This window comes from Panthera tigris, chromosome B3 (assembly GCF_018350195.1).
Source record: "Panthera tigris isolate Pti1 chromosome B3, P.tigris_Pti1_mat1.1, whole genome shotgun sequence".
NCBI lineage: Eukaryota > Metazoa > Chordata > Mammalia > Carnivora > Felidae > Panthera > Panthera tigris.
Genome location: NC_056665.1, coordinates 135,628,686 through 135,653,165, shown reverse-complemented (window position 1 = coordinate 135,653,165; position 24,480 = coordinate 135,628,686). Strand labels below are relative to the sequence as shown.

Genomic DNA, 24,480 nt, shown 5'->3' with positions numbered 1-24,480 from the left:
CAATAAGACAAAGACAGAATACTTAAATATACTCAATCAGTGCAAAAGAGGCAAAAGGGAGAGAAAAAAAAAGGGAACCCAGAAAAGGCAGGAGAAATAGAAAGCAAACAGAAAAATTGTGAATTTAAAATGAAATATGCCAGTAATTATATTGTATATATATGGACTAGGTGCTCCAAACAAAGGCAAAAATCATGAAAATTGACTTTAAAATATAGAACTCTATGCTGCTCAGAAGACACACACGAAATATAAGAATGTAAAATGGTTGAAAATAAAAGGGTGGAAAGTTACAGTATGCAAACACTCATGAAAGCTGGTACAGCTATATTCATGAAAGCTGGTATAGTTATATTAGTCTAAGACAAAGTAGATTTTAACACAAATAAGCATTGCTAGAGATAAGACATACATTTCATAATGATATAAGTTTCAATTCACTTGAAAATATTGCATTCTTGGGGAGTCTCAGTGGTTCAGTCAATTAAGCATCTGATTTCAGCTCAGGTCATGATCTTACAGTCTGTGAGTTCAAGCCCATGTCAGGCTCTGTGGTGACAGCTCAGAGCCTGGAGCCTGCTTTGGATTCTGTGTCTCCCTCTCTCTCTGCCCCTCCCCACTCACATTCTGTCTCTCTCTGTTTCTCAAGAATAAATACACGTTGGAAAAAATAAATATTGCATTCTAAATTTGTAAGCACCTAATAATGCACATATCGGCAGAACTACAAGGAGGAATACACAAATCCACAGTCATAGTAGGAGATTTTAAAATTCTACCCTTGGTAACCAATAGAAGAAAAGATGCAATAAGGATATAGAAGTTTTAAACTACACAGTTAACAAATTTTATTTATTTGACATATATAGAACACAGTAGCAAACAACTACCAAATACAAGAGATGTTTTTTAAGTATACAGAACATTACAAAATAACCATAGGCTCAACCCTAAAGAAAGTGTAAGAAGTCTTAAAGAAATGAAATAATACAAAGTATGTTGTCTGGCCACAGAGGAATCAAACTATAAATCAATACAAAATTTCACAAGGAAAATCCCCATATGTTTAGAAATCAATCATCATCCTTCTATATGACCCATGGGTCAAAGAAGAAACCATGAACTTAAAACTCAGCATAGCAAAGGAGGTTTCAGCCAGTGCAATAAGTCAACAGACATAAAAGACTTAAGGATCGAAAAGGAGACATTAAATTGCTATTATTTAGCAGTAATATAATTGCACACACAGAATTTTTTTAACTGCAAATAAATTATTAGAATTAAAAAGTGATTTTGCAAGGTTTCTGGATACAAAATCAATATACAAGAATTACCTGCATGTCTACATACTAGCAACAAAGAGTTAGAAAGTTTAATTTTTCAAAGATGTATCACTGACAATAACATCAAAAAAATAAATACCTAGGAACACACTACATGAGATATAGGTAAACCACCTACACAGAAAACTATAAAACAGCATTGAAGGAAACTAAAGAAAGTCTAAATAAATGAGATATGCTATGCACATGGATTGGAAGATTTAATACTATAAAGAAGTCAGTTCCCCACATTGATCTATAGATTCCAGGAAATGTCTGTCAAAATCCTAGTAGTTCAGGTGTGTTTGTGTGTGTTTAACTTAACTCTTTAACTTAGCAAATAGCTAGGAATAACTTTGAAGTAGGAAGAAGAAAATAAGGAGAAGGAGAAAGAACAGGAAGAAGAGAAATCAGGGGGAGACAAGGAAGAGAAAAATAATAACAAGGTAGAAAGACTTGCACTGAAAGATATAAAGTTTTATTATTAAACTACATTAATTCAGTGTGGCTTTGGGGAAAAGAAAAATATACTAATTAAACTAAATAAAGACCCCAGAGAACCATCCTTAAATAAACACTTGATTTATGATAAAAATGTACCAAGCAGTAAGAAGAGGTCAATCTTTTCAATAAATGATGTTGAGTCCACTGACTATCCATAGAGGAAAAAATTGACCATTACCTCACACCATACAGAAAAATTAATTTCAGATACATCTAAATGTAAAAGGTAAAATTTTGAAAACAAATCAAGTATTGCCCCAAATGTGGAATATAGACAAAAATAACTCTCATATACTGGTAATAGGAATATAGTTTAGTACAACCCTTTTTGGAAAACTGTTTGCCATCATCCATTAAAATTAGATATATGCTGGGGGGGGGGAGATGTAAAAATTACATATGTGCACACCCTTTGATCCAGCAATCCCACCATGGGCCTATATCTAACAGAAATGTGTGCATGCACACACCAAAAGATACATAGAAGAATGTTCAGAGCAGCGTTACTTGTAATAGCCAAAAAGTTGGAACAACCCAAATATCCATTAATAGTAAAATCAATACATACACTGTAGTACATTAATTTTGTAGAATATATGTAGCAATAAAAACGAACAAAACACAGTTATGCTCAACCCATAGACAAATCACATGCACATACACACAGACACACACACACACACAAATAATGCATGATTCCATTTATATACAATTCAGAAATAGGCAAAACTAATCTTGGATGTTGGAGGTCAACTTAGTGGTTACCTTTGGGGTAGAAGGAGGAGGTAATCATGGTGGTAAACATGGTGGAAGATGTTCCCCATACACCTAAAATCTGTGTTTTTCCATATGAGTATAAAGTACAAATATAAAAGGTTTAAAATACTTTTTTAAATTTGTGGAGATAAAATAACAAAAAGATAAATAAGAAGTCAATAATGGAGAAATTATGACATAAAAGTACTGGTAGACTTTCTTCTACTCGTATACAACTCAAGAATCCAACTGTACTAAGGTAAGGTTAGATATCTGGTAGCCTAGCCCAAAGTCTAACCTTGTAGTACTTATTCTCAGTTCATTTTTATCACTTCTGCAACAAACTGTCTTGGAAATGTAGATCTTGTGCTACATCTTTTGTTCCATAGTTCAGATGGAAACCACACAACAACCAGTGCTGACCTAAATTATTTACCAGTTGAGACACCGTCACACACATACAAAAACAAAAGACTCAATAATTTCTTTCTCCCCCACAGAAGCAGAGTGTTATAGGACAACAGAATGGCTATTTCCATTGCCAAGAAACTTCTTGTAATTCTTGCATCTTTAAGACTCATATTCGATGAACAAACTAATTGAAGGAGTTTTTGTTGTTGATAAATAGTAATAAGCCCAAAAGAGGCAAACATTGCATCTTGCCAAATCCTCACTATTTGATTTTCACATCAGATGTAATTATTCCTATGTCACTATGCTTAAAAAACAACAAATAATTTATATACACATATATAAAGTTAAAATAATGGCTAATTACTAACAATTATTAAATCTAGGTGGCTATAGATATGTTCATAGTGTTAGTCTTTGAACTTTTCTGATCTTAAAAATGTCGTAATGAAAGCTTGGGAGGGAAACCTTGTATAATTATATACAATATGAGCTCTATTTCATTTTAAAATACATATCAAAAAACTAGAGAGAAATACACCAAAATGTTAACACTGGTCATCTCTGGGTAGTAGTATTCTTTTTTCTTTCTTATATAGTTCTATAATTTTTCTAAGAGCAATGTTTCCTTTTAAAAAATTCATTTTACTTTTTAAAAAAGAAATAAATCACTCAGAAAGCATACAAAAGCTTCTGGTCCCTAAGAAAGTATTTCATATTTGAGTTTCCAAGCCCATGAAATTCTGTATCCATATAACTTTTATTATTAAGAATAATGTATATGTAGAGTCAGAGTAACAACTAAATACTGATGATACCCTTCAGTGCATCTTTCATTGTGACAGATGTAGAAAATTTCTTTTTTTTATTTAAAAAAGTTTTTTTTAATGTTTATTTATTATTGAGAGACAGAGAGAGACAGAGCATGAGCAGGGGGAGAGGGAGACACAGAATCAGAAGCAGGCTCCAGGCTCTGAGCTGTCAGCACACATGCGGGGCTCGAACTCACAAACCACGAGATCATGACCTGAGCTGAAGTAGGACACTCAACCGACTGAACCACCCAGGCGCCCCTGTTATAGAAAATTTCTAATGCTCCTGCTAAAGTTTAATTAAAGAACTGAATTCAAAGAAGCAATGTCACACTGTTAGGACAGAAAAATGTGGGTTTTCAATGAACATAATGTAAGTCCAGATTCAAGCTGTGTGAATTTAGGGATTCTCTGTGTGAATTTAGGGATGTTACTCAAACTGTGTCCCATTTGTCACCTATAATGTTTAAATAAGAAAACCTACATCCCAAGATTTTTGTGAGGATTAATTGAGAAAATGTCTGTAAAACCCAATATAATGCTGGTCCATAACTGTGTTCAGTCAGGATAAGGTGAAAGTATTAAGTGAGACAGAAGCAGCTAGAACAATGTCTGACAAACAGCCATTGCTAGATCAATAGTAATACATGGAGCAGAATGATTCATTTTTTTCCCATGATCTCTTGTTTCCTGCATAGAATGCCATGGTCAGCTAGGATGGGGGTTCCAAGAGAGTCACTACCCCAGGGCCTTGGACAGTGCCTGGCAGGTAGCAGGCACACAATGACACACTTGAAAGAATGAAGGTGGACGGAAGTACAGTCACAGCAATGGACTGAAGAATGGATGCCGGCAGACACAGGCATCCTGTTCAGATCGGCCAAGAAAAGATGAAAGAGTAGCTCTGATCCCAGTAGACACAGACTGAGCTATTCTGGGGAGACATGGTTGACTGGCTCTTCCTAGCAGGTAGGGTCACAGGGGTAAACGGAAGCTGCTGTCAGCCTGCCAGGCTTCTGGGATGCTCTGAACAGGCGAATCTCATCATGCGGCTTCTCCGTTTAAAACCTGTCAGTGGTTTCCTTTTGCTGTTAGGATAAAATCCCAACTCCTTCGCAGGCCCTGCCAGCCTTTCTGCTTATCTCTAGCTGCTCTCCTCCTGTCACTCCATTGTCTGGCTGCACATAACCCTTTCTGGTTCCTAAATAGGATCATGCTATCTCTGGCCTCTAAGTCTGAACCCATGTGTTCCTCCTGCCTCAAATTTGCATTTTATCCACTCATGATCCCTTCTCCCTTTGACATCTAGAGTGTGCGTATCTTTCAGGTGTCAGCTTACATGCGAGTGACACATGACACATGACAATTTAACCCTCCCCAAACTTGCCCACCCTCAGGGTGAGGTCAGAGGCCCCTGCTGCATATTCCCATAGCTCTTTGTATTTGTTCTGCCTTTGCCCCTATTACACTGTAAAGCAGTTTCCTGGTCTTCCCCGGAAAACTGAAATGTCCACACACAGTGATTTTAGTCTGTTTTCATCACTTTACCACTCGGTGCCTAGAATAACACCTGTCGACACCCTATAAACATTTGTTGAAGAAGTGAATCAGTTTCCATATCCAGACTGCATTAAGCTCCATGGGGTCTGGTTCTGAATCGGTTCTTACGGCATCAGCAAACAGTGCCTGGCACATAATAGTTACTCTTCAAATATTTATCAAATAAATTTCATTTGATACTGGTTCCCCATTCATACATCACGTCATGCTTATTGCAGGGATATATTGAGAAGTTGAATATTCCAGCCATTTCATGTATTTTATTAGTGCTTCCAAATTTTTTCCTTTTTTTATATTCAAATTATCCACTTAACAATATTCAAATATTCTCTACTATCCATGATTTAAAATACCAATGACACCAATTTCCATTTTTTAAAAAGGTACTATTTACCTTCATTGTTTTAATTAATATTATTACTACCACTAAAGCCAATATTATTTTTTCTGAATTCAGAATAAGCCCACCAGAGACCATCAAAGCCCAAAAAACAGGTGTTAACATCTCTTAACACTTGGCTTTCATCAGGAACATAAATCAGACACCTGAATTAAGTTAAATCCCCTTTGAATCACCTCAAATCATCATGGGAAAGACAAGTAATACCAAGAAAGAAGGAGATTCTCAGAGGATCAGTGTACAATCTCACAATAACTTGAATAAACGCTATCTTTGCCAAAATATCCACTTCTCCTATTTTCATGAAAATATGTAGACAACTAGGTGGGGGGACAGAGCAGGCAAGGACATCAGAAACTCCATTAAGCATAGGTTCCTTCTTTGATTTTATAATACACAAACATAAACAATAGGACTCAAGGTGTTTTTCTGTTTGTTTGTTTGTTGGGTAAATACACATCTTTACATTTAAATTCAACGTTTACTTCTTGGTTATTACACAAATATTCACCAATTGTTGACTCTTCCTGTCCAACTAGGCCCTCACGGTCTCTTAATTTTTATTTAGTGTATGAACTGGTAACGTCAAACGTGCAAGTCTTCTCCAAGCAGAATTAGCCAGCTGAGGTTTTGCTAAATGGTGGGCAAACCAGCGGCAATACTCACTGCTCACACCTTTAATTCAGCTTAGCGATAGTTAACACCCACGCCAGGTGTACAGCGAATGAGACTAAGACTTAGGCTATTTGCTGCAATGTCATAAATGCTCTTGAAATTGACTTTCATTAATTGATTTTATAACACCTAGTTTCAGAAAGGGTTTATGACAATGTCTCAAGGCACATAAATATAATCCAGCAAGACTAAAACAAATAATAAGTAGGTGAGGCAAATGTGGCCGAAGAGAATTAAAATGGGGCATCCCAGGGCTTATTCTCATCTTACCTGTGTACTGCAAGCCCCTGTATTCACTTATTGCCCCAGGAGGTTTTAAATTGGGCCAGTAATGGAACAACATCTGTACAGCCGGAGGTTTCACTTGTGAAGGCCCATAGGCAATCACGTACAAAAGATCCTAAAGGAAACAGGAAGCATATTTTGACTTAGCATCAGCAAATAAAAATACAAACAGCTCACTTAATATTACCAAAGCAGTTAAAATTCCAATAGAAGGGTTGGGTGGTTAATTTCCCTGACATCTCATTACCTACGTCTGTTTCTCAGATGAGATCATCTGAGATTAAAACATTATTTTTTATTATTCATTTATTGGTTCTGTAAATAAGCCCTCCCTAATTCGCCCTCCAGGTAATGGGCAAAACTACACTGTCTTTTAACAAATTCTTCTCTATCCAGGATAACGTTAAAGAAAGATTTTAGAATAGCATAAACCAGTTTGCCAAACACTGCATTTTAAAAATAGTTTTCTAAAACATATTTCATAACATTCACATCTCCTATTTGAAAGAAGACAGGTTCTTGAGCACCATTTCGAATTAAATAAAATTGTCATGTAATATAGTATTTGCTAAATTATAAGAATAAGAGATACTCAATTACTTTTTCTGTCAGGCTACTGTGTTAGTCAAGTAACATTTCTGCTTTAAATAGTAAGTTAACCAGGGAGGAAAGAACTCCAAGTTCTGCCACACCAAAATAATAAGACACCAATAAATTTGACCTTTGTTTTGCAAACAATTTTTACTATATTATATAAATTAAGTTTGTGGCAATGAGTTAAATTTGGCCCAAAACTTACTTTCCAGACTTCTTGCTTATATTTCATGAGGCATTCCAATAATTGACAATGATACACTGTGAGGAAGAAAATATAATTTGAGCATGAATTGTAAATACTAGATAAAATATCCTTTGAGATATAATAAAATATATTAGTATGACTTTACACTCTAATCATTAAATTAGAAGTTACTTATTTCCAAAAGAATAAAATTGGATTACTATCTTACAGATACATAAGAATAAACTCAAAATGGTGGAGCCTGGGTGACTCAGTTGGTTGAGCACCCAACTTTTGATTTCAGCTCAGGTCATGATCTCATCGTTCCTGGGATCAAGCCCCCCATCAGGAGCCTGCTTAGGATTCTCTCTCTCTCTTTCTCTGCCCCTCCCCAACTCGTGTGTGTGTGTGTGTGTGTGTGTGTGTGTGTGTGTGTGTGTGCACGAGTGCACATGTGCACGCATGTGTGCCCGCTCTCTCTCTCTCAAAATATACAAATAAGTATTTTTTTAAAAAAGAATAAACTCAAAATGGGGGCACCCGGGTGGCTCAGTTGGTTAAGCGCCAGACTCCAGCTCAGGTCATGACCTCACGGTTCGTGGGTTCGAGCCCTGCATCGGGCTCTGTGCTGACAGCTAGAGCCTGGAGCCTGCTTCAGATTCTGTGTCTCCCTCTCTCTCTCTGCCCCTTCTTGGCTCACACTGTCTCTCTCTCTCTCAAAAATAAATAAACATTAAAAATTTTTTAAAATTAAATAAGAATAAACTCAAAATGGATTAAAGACATAAATGTGAGACCTAAAACCATAAAACTCCTAAAAGAAAACATAGGCAGTAAACTCTTGGACGTCAGCCTTATTAGCAACATATTTATGGATCTGTCTCCTTAGGAAAGGACAACAAAAGCAAAAATTAACAAATGGGCCTACACCAAAATAAAAAGCTTTTGCACATTAAAGGAAACCATCAACAAAACAAAAAGGCGACCTACTAAATGGGAGAAGATATTTGCAAGTAATATGTCTGATAAGGGGCTAATACTCAAAACATAAAAAGAATTCACACAATTCAACACCAAAAAAACAAATAATTTTATTAAAATATGGGCAGAGGACCTGAACAGACACACAGATAGCCAACAGACACATGGAAAGATGCTCAACATCACTCATTATCAGAGAAATGCAAATCAAAACCCCAAAGAGCTAACCCTCACACCGGTTAGAATTGCTAGCATCACAAAGACAAGTAATAACAAGTATTGGCAAGGACATGGAGGAAAGGGAACCTTTGTGCACCATTAATGGGAATGTAAATTGGTACAACTCTTGTGGAAAACAATATGGATGTTCTCAAAAAATTAAAAATAGAAAAACAGCACTGGAGGGGTTGTGGGAGGGGGGATGGGCTAAATGGGTAAGGGGCGCTAAGGAATCTACTCCTAAAATCCTTGTTGCACTATATGCTAAATAATTTGGATGTAAATTTTAAAAAATAAAAAATAAAATAAAATAAAACAGAAAAATACCATATGATTCAGTAATTCCACTACTGGGTATTTACCCAAAGAAAACAAATAAACTAATTTGAAAAGATACATGTAACCCTATGTTTATTGCAACAGTATTTACAAAAGCCAAGATACGGCAGCAACCTAAATGTCCATCAATAGCTGAATGGATAAAGATGTGGATATAATATATACAATGGAATATTATTACTCAGCCATAAAAAAGAATGTAATCTTGTCATTTGTGAAAACATGGACAGAACCAGAGAATATTACACTAAGTGAAATAAGTCAGACAAGGAAAGACAAATACCATATGATTTCACTTATATGTGGAACCTAAAAATCAAAACAAACAAACAGAAACAGACTCATAAATACAGAGAACAAACTGATGGGTGCCAGAGGGAAGAAGAGTGAAGGATGGGCAAAATAGGTGAAGGGGATTAAGAGGCAGAATCTTCCAGTTATAAAATAAATAAGTCATAGAGATGAAAAGTACAGCAGAGGGAATACAGTCAACAATATTGTAATAATATTGTATGGTGACAGATGGTTACCACATTTATCACAGTGAACACTGAGTAATGTACAGAATTGTTGAATCACTATGTTGTACACCTGAAACTAATATAATTATATGTCAGCTATACTTCCATAATAATTTTTTTAATAATAACAAAAAATTTTAATAAAATAAAAAATTACTTATGTCCTTATAGTATTCATACATTTCAAAAATCATGTAAGCCCTTGACTTTATCAAGCTTTTGACTGAGATCCTTCCTCTTATTAACAAAAGAAATATTAAGGAAAATCCCTAGCAACAATAATCATATAATATAAACATATCAATGAGATCAAGAATTACATAGGATAAAAAACTGCCCAATAGGATTGTAATAAAGCCTCATATTTATTGAGGGTTCATTATGTGCTGGGTATTGTTTTAGAAGTCTTATACATATTATCTCATAACCACCATGTTGCAATTAGGAAACAGGCTTAGTTTCCTATCTTGCCCAAGGTTAAACAAATAGCAAGTAACAGAATGATAGATTAGAATAGGAGTCTTTTATCATTCAGTCACCAATTTCACCTTGTTGAGGAATTCTTAGAAGCTATGCAACAGCAAGCTTCTTTGATTTGCCTATGTTTACTTGCCTATGTTTACTTGTCACCTAGTTAGACACCTGTTTTGCATATTCCTGAAGCTGTCGTCCAACCCTATCACAGCACTGAACCACTTTGGTCACCAGTTTGGTCCCACTTTGGTCACCAGTGACCTCTGTGCCATTGAATTCAATGGACATACTTCAATCTGCCTCTTATTTGACCTTCAGAAGCACTCAGTAGTGCTGACGGCTGTCTCCTTTTCAAAATACTCTCTTCCCAGGGCACCTGGGAAGGTTGAGCCCAATCCATTGAGTATACGACTTCATCTCAGGTCATGATCTCACGATTAGTGCGTTCGAGCCCTGCATCAGGCTCTCTGCTGTCAGGGTGGAGCCCGCTTGAGATCCTCTGTCCCCCTCTCTCTCTGCCCCTCCCCTGTTCATGCTCTCTCTCAAAAATAAACATTTTAAAAAATTTAAAAAATAAAAACCTCTCTTCCCTTGATTTCATGACTAACCCTCTTTTATTACCTGTAGCTGACACTACTGTTGCTACTCAAACACTATCAACAACCCTTTCTTCCTCGTGTATCTCCCAATGCACAGACTACAAAGCAAGACACATTCCCAGAGCCCCTGGCAGCTAGAGATGGCCATGTGACTCAGCCCTGGCAAGTTAGACCTAAGAAAGAATCCACTGGGGGCTTCTGAAATATTTTTCCTCTGTGATGAAAGAGGGACAACAGGAGACCTTTCTCTAATTACCCTGACTGATCCTGTTACCTGTTTGTGGATGTGATTATTCAAGAATATAACAAGTCCCACTGTGACAGCCATCTTGCAAATATGAGAAGTCCAAGAGAAACACAAAGACGCCATCTCAGTCCCCTGATACTGTGGCGCTGTCTGTAAGACTTCCTACTAAGTAAACAAATAAACAACAAACGTTCTTGTAGTTCAAAACACATCCTAACAGATACAGCCTCTCTGCCTCCTTGACAAGTTCATCCTCTTCTACTAGATCTTTATCTATTGGAGTCCTTGAAAGCACAATCATAAGCCCACTCCACTTTTCATTCTATGCTCTCCTCTCCCCTAAGCAATCTCACACTCATATACAACTTCAGTTACCATCTATATGCAATTCAATAAAGGTCATTGAACATTTATGTGTAGGTTCAAGGTTCATTACCTCTAGCCCAGAGCTCTGTATGGAGTTCCAGACTCATAATTCAACTTCTTAATTACCACTGCCTCTTTTTTTTTTTTTACATATTTGGAATATTTATTGATTTGTCAATATATTAGGACCTATAAAAGAGTTCTGCTCAAAGTATCTTAAAAATTCACATTTTAGGGGCGCCTGGGTGGCTCAGTCGGTTGAGCGTCCGACTTCACCTCGGGTCATGATCTCACAGTCTGTGAGTTCGAGCCCCGCGTCGGGCTCTGTGCTGACAGCTCAGAGCCCGGGGCCTGTTTCAGATTCTGTGTTTCCCTCTCTCCCTGCCCCTCCCCCATTCATGCTCTGTCTCTCTCTGTCTCAAAAATAAATAAATGTTAAAAAAAATTTTTTAAAAATTCACATTTTAAATGGTAATTTATATATCCTTATATATATCCTTATACATTAAAACAATTGAAAATTTTGATCTTAATTTTATAATAATATATTCAATTTTTTATGTTAATTATGTGATTACTTTTTTAAAAAACTTGTTTTATTTTTTATTTTTTAAAATTTACATCCAAATTAGTTAGCATCTAGTGCAACGGTGATCTCAGGAGTAGATTCCTTAGTGCCCCTTACCCATTTAGCCCATCCCCCCTCCCACAACCCCTCCAGCAACCCTGTTTGTTCTCCATCTTTATGAGTCTCTTCTGTTTTGTCCCCCTCCCTGTTTTTATATTATTTTTGTTTCCCTTCCCTTATGTTCATCTGTTTTGTCTCTTAAAGTCCTCATATGAGTGAAGTCATATGATTTTTGTCTTTCTCTGACTAATTTCACTTAGCATAATAGCCTCCAGTTCCATCCATGTAGTTGCAAATGGCAAGATTTCCTTCTTTTTGATTGCCAAGTAATACTCCATTGTATGGATATACCACATCTTCTTTATCCATTCATCCATCGATGGACATTTGGGCTCTTTCCATACTTTGACTATTGTTGATAGTACTGCTATAAACTTGGGGGTGCCTGTGTCCCTTCGAAACAGCACACCTGTATCCTGTGGATAAATGCCTAGTAGTGCAATTGCTGGGTCGTGGGGTAGTTCTGTTTTTAGTTTTTGAGGAACCTCCATACTGTTTTCCAGAGTGGTTGCACCAGTTTGCATTCCCATGCCTCTTTTTTTTTTTTTTTTTTTTTTGAGGAAGCTGATTTATTTGCAGTGTTGTGTTTTGGTCATATGGAATTATTACTGAGATTATGCATGAGGTTTTTTTCCAGTTTTATTGAGATATAATTGACATTTAACATTGTATTAGTCCAAGATATACCATCTCCTCTTCAACATCTCAAAGACACCTTGAACACAACATGTCCAAAACAGATCTCATGAGCTTCCCTCAGAAGCTTGGTTTTCGTCTTCTAGTGTCTCCTTTCTCAATGAATAGAACCACCATGCATTCAGTTATGCAAGCCAAAAATTCACTGTATCTAATATGTCACCAACTCCTATCAATTTTACTTTTTAAATACTACTTTTCTTGTCTCAACTGCCCCTGACTTTTACATGCCAAGACAAACGCAAGGGCTCCTCAAGAGTCAATCTACATCCACTCTGGTTCCTTTTTCTTTTATTTATTTATTTATTTATTTATTTATTTATTTATTTATTATTGAGAGAGAGAGAGAGCACAACCTGGGGAGGGGCAGAGAGAGAGAGAGAGAGAGAGAGAGAGAGAGAGAGAGAGACACAGAATCCGAAGCAGGCTCCAGGGTCTGAGCTGTCAGTGCAGAGCTTGACACAGGGCTCAAACCCACAGAACATGAGAGCATGACCTGAGCTGAGGTCAGACACTTAACTGACTGAGCCACCCTGATTCAGTTTAAAATCTACTCTCAACTGCAGTCAGGGTGACACAAGTACAACTACCCAAAGTCCTCCAGAGCCTTCATATTAGACTCAGGATAAACACAGGACTCCCAAGCAGAGCCCACATATGCTGCATGTTCTGGCCCATAGATGTCCACGATATTACCTTCCATAAGGCAGCCCTTACACTGAGCTCCAGCTGTACCAATCTCTCAGCCCACCTACTTACCAGGCTCCCTTCTGACACATGAGACTCTTCTATTTGAACCCCTTACCCCTTGTAGGCCTTGTGAATCCTACGCATCCTTCAGTCCTCAGACCAAAGGTTACTTCCCCAGAGAAGCCCTCTCTGACATCTTCATGAAAAGAAAAACCCCAGAGCGCCTGGGTGGGTGGCTCAGTCGGTTAAGCATCTGACTTCGGCTCAGGTCATGATCTCATGGTTCTTGGGTTCGAGCCCCACATTGGGCTCTGTGCTGACAGCTCAGAGCCTGGAGCCTGTTTAGGATTCTGTGTCTCCCTCTCTCTCTGCCCCTGCCCCACTCGTGCTCTGTCTCTCTCTCCCTATCTTTCTCAAGAATAAATATTAAAAAAAAGAAAAATCCCCTCTTATAGAGTCTCATAGTACAAAGTGCATCTTTCAAAGTGCTTATCACAGCTGAAACTTTATATTTGCTTTTAAAATTACTTAATTAATGTCTTCTCCCACCACTACCATATAAGCTCCATGAGGCAGGGGCAGAGGTCAGTTCTGTTTTGCTAACCATGGTGTCTCCAGTGTCTGGCACGGACTAGATATTCAGTGACTATTTACTGAAAATATAAATAGCCCTCTAGAATTGGAATGTTGTCATTAAGGCATCAATGAGTTCACAAGTACAGATGTTCCAGACCACTTTCTCCTTCTCCATATGGCTGTCACTTGAACCCAGTTCACAGTAGTCCACTGACTGTCCCATGAACACACCTGGAGAGTCCCTGTGTTTAAACTGCTTGCCCTCCCAGATTGTCCCACTTACCCTCTCAATCAAAACTTTATCCATATTTTAAGACCCACACTTTGCTCAAGTGGCCCAAAGCCTTTCCTGATCATTCCAATCCATAGAGTTCACTCCCTCTGATGAATTAATACTATCCATAGTACACATTTTGTACTTTCTACATTCTACTTTACATTGTAAATTAATGATTTATGTGAATATGCCTAATATTTCCAATTAGACCTAAGGTCTACAGCAAGCACCATACCTTGTATTTCTGGGTGGTTTTCACAATGTCTAGCTCAGAGCAGTGAACAAAGGAATCAATCAGTTGAGCAGGTCTATGCTTCATCCTTGATATACAATGGGCTACAAGGACCAAGCTGCCACTTGCTGTCTTCCCCAATAAAAATTCAAATGACAAAATGACGCCCTACCACTTGGTCCCTGAGAGCCCCCTGGTGGATATCGCCTCACTCTTAACAGTTTCCCACAACATAAGACTAGTTTTGAGTCCCAAGTGTAATTTTTAGCATGGAAAAGCTGGCTATAAACATTCCCCATGAACAGATCAAGATACAGATTTGGGAATAACAGAAGTAACGCAGCCTGATCATAGTGGTTTTCCAGTGAAACGCTCAACTCCGAGAAGAAAATGGCAGATTGCAGCAACTTGCATCGCTCTTTATTGAGCATTTACAAGGTGTCTGTCACTATGCTACGTAAACATTTTACATATACTTAACTCATTAAATGCTCACAACATTTTAAGGCATTGCAGAAATTACTATTCCTGTTTTAGAAATGAGGAAACTTGATCTTAGGGAGGTTAAAAAAACTTGCTCAAGGTTAACACTAAATGGCAATTTGCTGGTGAGCTCAGATATGACCCGCAAACCTCTAACCTCATAATTTTAGGGCCCCTACTCTACTGTCTCCCAACTTAGAAATTAGGATCAAAGGCTCAGGATGAGATTTCAACTTACACCCTCCAAATGAAGGGTGTTTTCAAAAAATAATATATAATAAATATAAATGACATTTTGAGGGCCCTCCAAGCCAGAGTGAGATAGGAGACAGAACTTCCAAAAAACTATACGTTTTAATTACTCATATAATAATCACAAGCCATTTCATATTTAAAGGGTAATACTCCAAATGAAGAAGCATTAAGGTTTCAAAATAAAACACTTTTGGGGCACCTGGGTGGCTCAGTTTGTTAAGCATCTGACTTCAGCTCAGGTCATAAGCTCACATTTTGTGAGCTCTAGCCCAATGTCGGGCTCTGTGCTGACAGCTCAGAGCCTGGAGCCTGCTTCAGATTCAGTGTCTCCCTCTCTCTGCCCCGCCTCACTTCTCTCTCTCTCTCTCTCTCTCTCTCTCTCTCTATCTCTCTCTTTCTCTCTCAAAAGTAAATAAACATTTAAAAAAAAAACACTTTTAGGGGCACCTGGATGGCTCAGTCAGTTGAGCCTCCGACTTCGGCTCAGGTCATGATCTCACAGTTTGTGAGTTCGAGCCCCGTGTCAGGCTCTGTGCTGACAGCTCAGAGTCTGGAGCCTGCTTTGAATTCTGTGTCTCCCTCTCTCTGCCCCTCCCTTGCTCATGCTCTGTCTCTCTTTTTCTCAAAAATAAATAAACATTAAACAAACAACAATAAATTAAAAAATAAAATAAAACACTTTTTCCCCATCCTGCATCAAAAATGTAATTATTATTTATTATGTAATTAAGCAGAAGATTGAAAACAGTGCCACCAAATTTGTTCACTTTCTATATAAACAATACATGAAAATTAAAATTGAGTTCATATCATAGCATGTGATGCCAACAGTCAGCCCCTTTTTCAAGTCAGTTTCCCAAAGTTCATATGCAATTATACTGATGAATGAAAAGCAAATTATACAGATGAATGAAAATGACACCAGTCCAACATGAGTCATAAGAGAAGAAATACAAGTCAAAACAACAAGATATTCTTCTTCATCTGTCTGACAGAATACAAACTTTGATAATACTCAACGACAGGTTACTGTACTCTCCTATGTAGTTAGTGAGACTACTGAAATTGTTTCAAGTCCCTTAACTTATTAATCGCTCTTTTATGAATTTGTTCTAAAGAAATAATTGGAAATGTAGTAAAAAATTCATGTTCAAGGATACTCGTGTGGCACTGGAGTAGCAAATTCACAAAGTATTAACTAATTATCTTCAGTCATTAGAATTGCAGATGATTTTTTACATTTCTAATTTAACTTATTCCTATATACTTACATTCAATTTCTAGTCAGTGTTCTAAAATTGCCCCAAACATTCAAAAAATATGACCAGCCAGCAAGATTACTGCTAATAGCAACAGGCAAGGTGAATTTATTTCAACCCGAAAATCTGTCTTGTAACACATCCCCAGTTGTCTATCCACAAAGAAAATCTCTTCCCACATGAGAATTTCTAGCTTACTTATTTCATATCTTGTTTAACAACTGTTTCTGAAATTAGTCAAGCCATTCAAAAGGCCACTTACCTGGGTTGGATGTGTATTGCATTGCAATCATTAGCATGGATGATGCAGACAGATTAACATGGGCAGGAACGCCTTCTCTTCTTGAGGAACCCACTGAAACAAAAAATCTTTTGATTAGACACAATTAGTCTGTATGTATACTTCTTGTCATACAGCATGATAGCTGAGAGGAAACTTTGTTTAAAAGTCTGAACCAATTCAGTGGATGTTTTGCACAAATAAAAGCACAAATTCTGTCCTAGCATACAAATATTACATCTGTCATCATCAATAGCACACATTTGGTAAGAATCTCCAAGGAGAAGAAAGAGTGCCAGAGCGTGATGTCATGGCTTTATCAGAAATATACTTAGATGCAATCTCTGCTCCCAAGATGTTTACATCTAGGTGGAAAAGAAAGAAAAAACAAGATCCTCATGTGCCCAAATATAAAGGCATATTGAAGGTTATCTCAATAAAAGTAAAAATAAAAGGTTTATTTATTTTGAACTCAACTTGAATGTATCACCTTTCAGAGATGCAAATGAAGTAATAGTCCACTTATAATAGGGACCTTATTAATTCAGTTACACAAATTTCAAATCATGTATTATTAAAAAAATTGTCTATTAATTTAAAAATTATTTTCAGCTCTCACATATCATTTAACAATTTTATTCAAACCTTTACATGTAACTCAGCAGCAGCATCTTCATCACCATGAGAACCACTTTTTTACTTTTCCAGAGCTTACCATCTTCATATCCAACTGAGTTGTTTGAAAGAATGCATTTTTCGAATCTGTGAATAACACTGTCACTGAACATTTTAACCTGTGCCACAAGTATTCAGTCACAAAGCAAGCTGGTTTCTTCAAAATTCATCTTGTAGCTGTGTATCCATGGTCTCCACATGATAATCACTTACATAATGCTTTTAAGACATCTTTAAGTGGCTTGTTTACGATGCATCCAACACTATATTACATTTCTTTCTCTCTCCTTTTTAGTGGTATGTCAGGGAACTCCAACAAGCATTCAAAACTAGCACTGATGGAGGTCATTCGGGATAACACTCCACAGAGCTGCTGTCTCCAAAGAGTACTTTATTATTCTAACCAGTAATTGAGAGAGGGCTCACATAGAAGAAACTTTAAAAGCACTGAAACATAAAATGAATTCCTTTTCTCAGGGATAATTGCAGAAGTAGGAGGAATCTCTCCTTATAGTTAGGTTTGTGGCAGATCATCAAGAAAGCATGAGCAGAACGGTGTAGAGTGAGTATGACACCCTCAGTCAACCCTCAGTTTCCTCCACACAATAGAGAAAACCACTAATGTGGGCAACAACAAAAAAATCAGTTGACCCACAAATCTGCTTTATTTTATTTTTATTATATTTTACATTAAAGTGCAGTACGTGGAAATAGTATCTCAACTCCATCCATTAAGAATAAGGCAACTTATAATCATACACATGGATAAAAGAACCATTAAAACACTACAAGATTTGTCATGTAATAGAGAAAACAGAAAATTTTAACATGATTCTATTCTTTTCTTTAAGTAAAAGAAAGACTTTGAGCACCACAATGGATGGTTTACAACAGCTTTACAGACATAAGCAAACAAATAAAGAAAAGGGATCTATCATTATGTTCTATTTACCCGAATTTGCTTTTATTAATCATTCACAGCTGGGATGCTGCTACCGCCACCAAGCTGGTGATATTCAGGTAGATGAACTAGTTTGGCTGTGCAATATAAATGGGTACTAATAATTATACAAAGATATGCAGATCATGTCAATGCTCTTAGATGGTAAAGTTGATTAATCAAATGAGATTAATCAAGGGAAGAGAACTTTGAGCCAAATACTAAAGAACAAGATGCATTTTCTCTCAGATTTAGCCAGGGAGCTTGTTAAAATTCAGCTTTGGGGCCCATATCTAGAGTTTAACTCCATCAGTTTGGAAGCAGAAAAGGTACAAGTTTAATAAGCACATCATGTGACTCTGATCAAGGGGGCCCTTGAGCCTTGTGGGAGAAGCATTACTAGAGGGACAGGAAATAAGAAAGGAAGCACTCAGTAAGGTGTCTAGATGTGGGAGCAAGAAGTGCATGCCCCGGTGCCCTTTGTTCAGGGCAGTGGCAGGAAAATCTAGTCTCTGACACACTCGAAGAAAAATAATTACATACGTTTAAATAATTATCTATATCTGTATCTATATCTATATATGTATACACATCTATATATGGTCCTCCTGGGACAAGTGTTTTCACCTTTGTTTAAATTCATCTGAAACTTTTTAATAATAAATGTTTCTAAAAAAAAAAATAAAATGACTATTAAGGGAGTCTGAGAATCCCTGTGCCTGGAGGCCTTTAAAACTGGGAGAGATGCCCAAAATGTCTTGATGATTTAGGTGAAGTCTATTTGGAGACTAGCCCAAATGGCTCTGTGACCTTTGCATGTCCCTTTTACCCCTACAGAACCGTGCTCTCCGTCAAGTATGGTCAACCACAAAGCCAAAAGTGTTCCCCTGGTTCAAGCCCTAGGAAATTGGCTCCAGGACCTCTATAAACAGACAGGGCTTTGCAATTGCATAGCCTTCTGACAGACTGAATAAAATTACCACAATTCTAATTAATAAACATGCACAGGCACACATCATTTATTGAATCTTGGTAAAAAGGCATGATGTAAACAGATGTGTAGCTTGTCCCCATGCGGGTGTATAAAGCCAAAGCTACATACAGTGGAAGGAAGAAGAGAATTAATCCAAATAAGAAAATTTTATATGTAATATTGTGCTCAGGAAATACAATTAAAAGTTTTAAGACCTATTTCCTGATCCTCCAGCACCACCAGAACAACCATTTCTAACCTTTCCTCTATGAGCCATAACTCATAGGAGCTTAATCTCTTCCTGCATCTTATAGTTCCTAATGTACTATCCCATACAGCTTTCTTACATGATTCTCACCCAAAAAACAATGAAGTATATGGGGAAGGCCATTTTATAAACAGAAATCAGATTATTTGCATGGGATCACCAACTTAATTATTAGGACGATAGCCCAAGTCACTTAACATCACAGCTAATGTTCTAGTGACTTATTCACTCAAAATTCATTTAAAAATTCAAAGAGTATTCTTCCCATAGCTCCCATGTCCCAGGCATTGTTCTTCCCCTGGAGACACAGTTGTAAACAAGACAGGTAAGCCTTTGTCCTTATGGAGCTTAAATGGTCAAGTTCTGCCATCCAATATGGTAGCCACTAGCCACATGTGGCTATTTAAATTAATTAAACTTCAATTAAATTAAAAATTCAGTTCTTCAGTCTCACTAGATACATTTAAAGCACTCAGTTACCATATGTGGCTAGTGTACTAGACAGCATGGAGGTTTTTTAAACATTTCCATCATTGCAGAAAGTTCTATAGACAGAGCTGTTCTAGAGGAAAAGGCAAACAAGTACCTGTGAAGAAATGTAAAGCAGGGCAAGGGAATAGGTAGAAAGTGATGGAGCGTCCTGATTTAGCTTGAGGGTAAGGAAAGGCATGTTGAAAGATGAGACACTTGAGCTGAGACCTAAAGAGAGTGAGGAAGAATCATAAGACCATCTGGGAGAAGGGCTACTGAGACACAGGAAAGCTTAGTGCCTTTATGAAACCGCAGAATGGCCAATGTGGATAGCATGGAGTGAACATAGAAGAGACAGTAATAAAACAGTAAGGTCAGCAGTGGCCAGAGCACAGAGGGCCGTGTGGGCTAGGGAAGGACATTGAATTTGATTTGTCAGAGTAATGGAAAGTGATGAAGGAAGTGACATGGTCTGATTTACATGTTTGGAGGATGGCTCTGGCTGTTTGGTAGAGAACAAGTGTAGGATTGCCAGGAGTAGAAGCAGGGAGACTGGTTCAGAAACTACTGGACTGGTCCAGGTGAGAGATGGTGATAAGAAGTGGTCTGAATTGGAATATATTTAAATAAACCCCACTAGCCTTATTATTTTTTAAGGGGTAAAGGTAGGAGAGTCATCTGGGAAGAAGAAACACATTCTGGTGCCATCCGACAGAACCATTTCCTGTGCTTGGGCAGACTGCACTGCCTGAATTAACAAGCATCTCTGTGTAATCACAGGTATTTGTATTCCATGAGATAGGGTTTGAGCATAAGATACCTATGCTTACCTTCAGAAGGGCCTATCAATTCAACATAATGGGAAGACTGCGACATCATGACCCAAAAGTCCATGCAGCATTACAATATTTGTAGACTGCTATATCAATGAGAATCATAGAGACAAGAGTGCCCATCAACAATGCAGAGGTGAAGTGCCTGACTGGCTCAGTCAGTAGAGCATGCAACTCTTGACCTCAGAGCTGTAAGTTCAAGCCCCATGATGGATGTAGAGATTACTTTAGAAAAATAAAATCTTAAAAAAAAAAAAAAATGCAGAGGTGTTCTGTCAGATTCTATGCGATCAAAACCTATTCTGGTCATTATTGTTACTATACAACAAACTCTAGCGGGGGAAAAATCCCAAGCCCAGACGCTGGCCCCTTTCCCCAAGCTATGTTTAAAATAATAAAACTTTAGGACAACATGTGAATTGGTACAGTATATTGGAATTAGTTGCAATGGGATTTGACATGTCTGTCACATGACTGTGGATTTGGTCTGTTATACATTTGTTTAACATGACACAATATTCAAAGGCCATTGCTGTATGTTATCTTCTGGTCTTCACAACAAACATGGGCACGGGCAGGGGAGATCATGATAATTCACAATTTTACAGCTAAGGAAACTAAAGTTTGATGAGGTTAAGAGATTTGCCAATTGGCGAAAGACTACACAATTCAGCTCTTCTGGATTTCTATTCCAACATATTTCCACAAATTGAACAATAAAGCTCTTACAAAATAGTAAGACCTATTTTATAAAAACAATCATTAGTTAATAAAACAAATTTTATATCTAGAAGAATATTTAAATGTCATCAATATGTGGTGTTGGGTTCTGACTGTCTTTTTTTAAATATATATATTTATTGGTTTTTGGAGAATCATAGAAGCATCACAGGCATCCTCTGTAATAGTAGTAGAAGACAAATGATCCAGGGCTAATGGCCTGGAACCAGATACTCAATTAACCCACACAATTGCTTTTAAGTGCAAAGATCTAAATGAACCTTTATTTTTCCTAAGGGTAAGTGATTTTTTGAGGAAATTTAAGTCTAGGCTACCAAGATACACTAGAAGGGTCTTTCACCAATATCATCGCTCAGTCTTATTATCATCTTTGAAATAACACAGCCTATATCAATTAATGTTCATTTGGGATCCGCTTTTCTCTTCTTTGCCAATATCCATATCATCTTCCCAACATCCATATTTCAAGTTGGTCCACAAATCACAGACCCTTTATTGCAAAAAAAGAGGTTTCCATGGTGAAATGCTAATGACTTTTTCAATTCTTAGTACTCCTTTAATATTTTTAAAAACAAAAAACAGAGCCTATTGCACACATTTGGAATAAAAAGAAGTATATCTTATTTGTGAAGGAGTTGAAAAGATTATGTCAGATGAAATTTTTATAATAAATTGCAGTTTTCTCTGCAGCATATCAAAAGGAGTGATTTAAAATAAAGCCACAGTACTAGATTTATTGACAAAAATGATGGGAGGGCGTAACTGACAAACACGCACGGCCCTTACATGGAAAGAACCGTAATACTTCATTAGATCCACTTCAGAGCTTGGCGCTTCATAGTCTATGTTCTTAACGACACTAACATTTAACACCTGAAAAACTGTCCACATTTTACATCTTGACCTTGCGAACACCACACCAAAGGCATAAAATCTGTCTTGTCTTGAAGATTTTATCAAATACTCAGAAAATGCAGCCTCCTTAATCCCCTAACATCTCTGTCCTGAAATGAAAACATTCTGGAAGAAGTTAAATGCTCCTCTCTCATTTCGGTCACAATTTCTACACATCAAAACAACTTCCAAAGACAGAAACGACATGGATGCAAGCAACAGACACATATTCTCACATCAATTCCTTTACACGTGATTAATCTGGAACCCGATTCCCTCGTTTTTGGGTCTGTGTCTTTACAAAGAAACAAATACAAAAAAAACACCTCAACGGGGCGCCTGCGTGGCTCAGTCGGTTAAGCGTTTGACTTTGGCTCAGATCATGATCTCGCGGTTCATGAGTTCCAGCCCCGCATAGGACTCTGCGCTGACAGCTCAGAGCCTGAAGCCTGCTTCGGATTCTGTGTCTCCCTCTCTCTCTGCCCCTCCCCTGCTCATGCTCTGTCTCTCTCTGTCTCAAAAATAAATAAAACATTAAAAAAAAAAACACCTCAATCATTTAATAGAATGTGGTTTTAAAGGGTATTACTACTGAGGTGCTTGGGTGGCTCAGTCGGTTAAGCAACCGACTCTTGACTTCAGCTCAGGTCATGATTTTGTGGTTCTTGAGTTCCGGCCTCACATCAGGCTCTGCACTGACAACAGGAGCCTGCTGAGGATTCTCTATCTCCTCTCTCTCTGCCCCTCCCCCACTCGTGCATGTGTTCTCTCTCTCTCAAAAAATAAACTTTTTTTGAAAAAGGGTATTACTACCATTTATTTTCAAAGATTTAAAGGCTCCTCAACCCACAGGGATGGTAACAATAAATGGAAGTCACAAGTAAGAAACTAAAACCAGAGCAATAGAGATAAATGAACTAGATCAACAACTGGGTTACAGGAGGACATGTGCCTCTTACATAAAATAAGATTGATGTTATTTAACCTAGAATTAGTAAGCCAGAAATAACCTTAGAGATGGAACATGTTTTCCAAAACTCCCCTTTACAGCTGAAAACACAAAGGAGCCCCAGAGACATAAACAGCTTGTTCACAATTTAAATGAACACCAAGTTAATCTACCAATAAGTATTAAAATTCATACACATTTTGTAGACTCAACTTAGTATTTTGTTCCCCTCAGTTGCCAAGGCTCACACATTTAAAGAAATAAGGATTCTAATGTGACTTTAAGACATGTTTTGGGGTCTGTGCTTCTAATTAAGTAGAAATTAATAACCAGGGATGAAGAAACAAATTGCCAGTCATCACAATGCTTGATCAGAGTGAAGCATAACTTCAGAGGCCTGATATATTCAATGCCTCTCCCTAAATTATTAACTTATTCCTAAGAAGGAGGGTAGAGTGAATTTAGATTAATTATTACAAAGATGCTCCTCCTCACCTGTAATTCTTTAAAAATAATAATAATAAATAAGAATTCCTATGCCTAAATTTCACAGTTAACATAACTATACAATTCTAAGACTGTATTGAGAAGCAAGCGTTTGTCAGGTTACACAGAACAAAAAAAAGAGAGAGAGAATGATCAATAATCTATTGCTTGAACCATACCATCGGTCTGCTAACGTTTCTGAATCACCATAAAATTTAGGCAGAAGACAGACTCTTTGCTTAAAAGACATGAAACTACAGGGGCGCCTGGGTGGCTTTGTCAGTTAAGCGCCCGACTTCGGCTCAGGTCATGATCTCACGGTCTGTGAGTTCGAGCCTCGCGTCGGGCTCTGTGCTGACAGCTCAGAGCCTGGAGCCTGTTTCAGATTCTGTGTCTCCCTCTCTCTCTGCCCCTCCCCTGTTCATGCTCTGTCTCTCTCTGTCTCAAAAATAAATAAACATTAAAAAAAAAATTTAAAAGAAAAAGACATGAAACTATAATTCCCTAGCTAAAATTAAGCTTAACTATAAAATAAGTAATGTAGCTTAAAGGTACCTATGTT

The 24,480-nt window shown here is 37.4% G+C and overlaps 1 protein-coding gene across 11 annotated transcripts in view; it reads right to left on the bottom strand.

Annotated features, from left to right (window-relative positions):
* The window catches only part of UNC79 (unc-79 homolog, NALCN channel complex subunit), a 270,072-nt gene that overhangs the window by 186,586 nt on the left and 59,006 nt on the right, over nt 1–24,480 (bottom strand). For all 11 annotated transcript variants that reach the window (XM_042990436.1, XM_042990435.1, XM_042990440.1 and 8 more), the window contains 3 exons: nt 16,671–16,763; nt 7,525–7,580; nt 6,711–6,840 (listed from right to left, as the gene is read on the bottom strand). In XM_042990436.1, the coding sequence (XP_042846370.1) occupies nt 6,711–6,840; nt 7,525–7,580; nt 16,671–16,763 (279 nt within the window). The remainder of the gene's footprint in view (nt 1–6,710; nt 6,841–7,524; nt 7,581–16,670; nt 16,764–24,480) is intronic.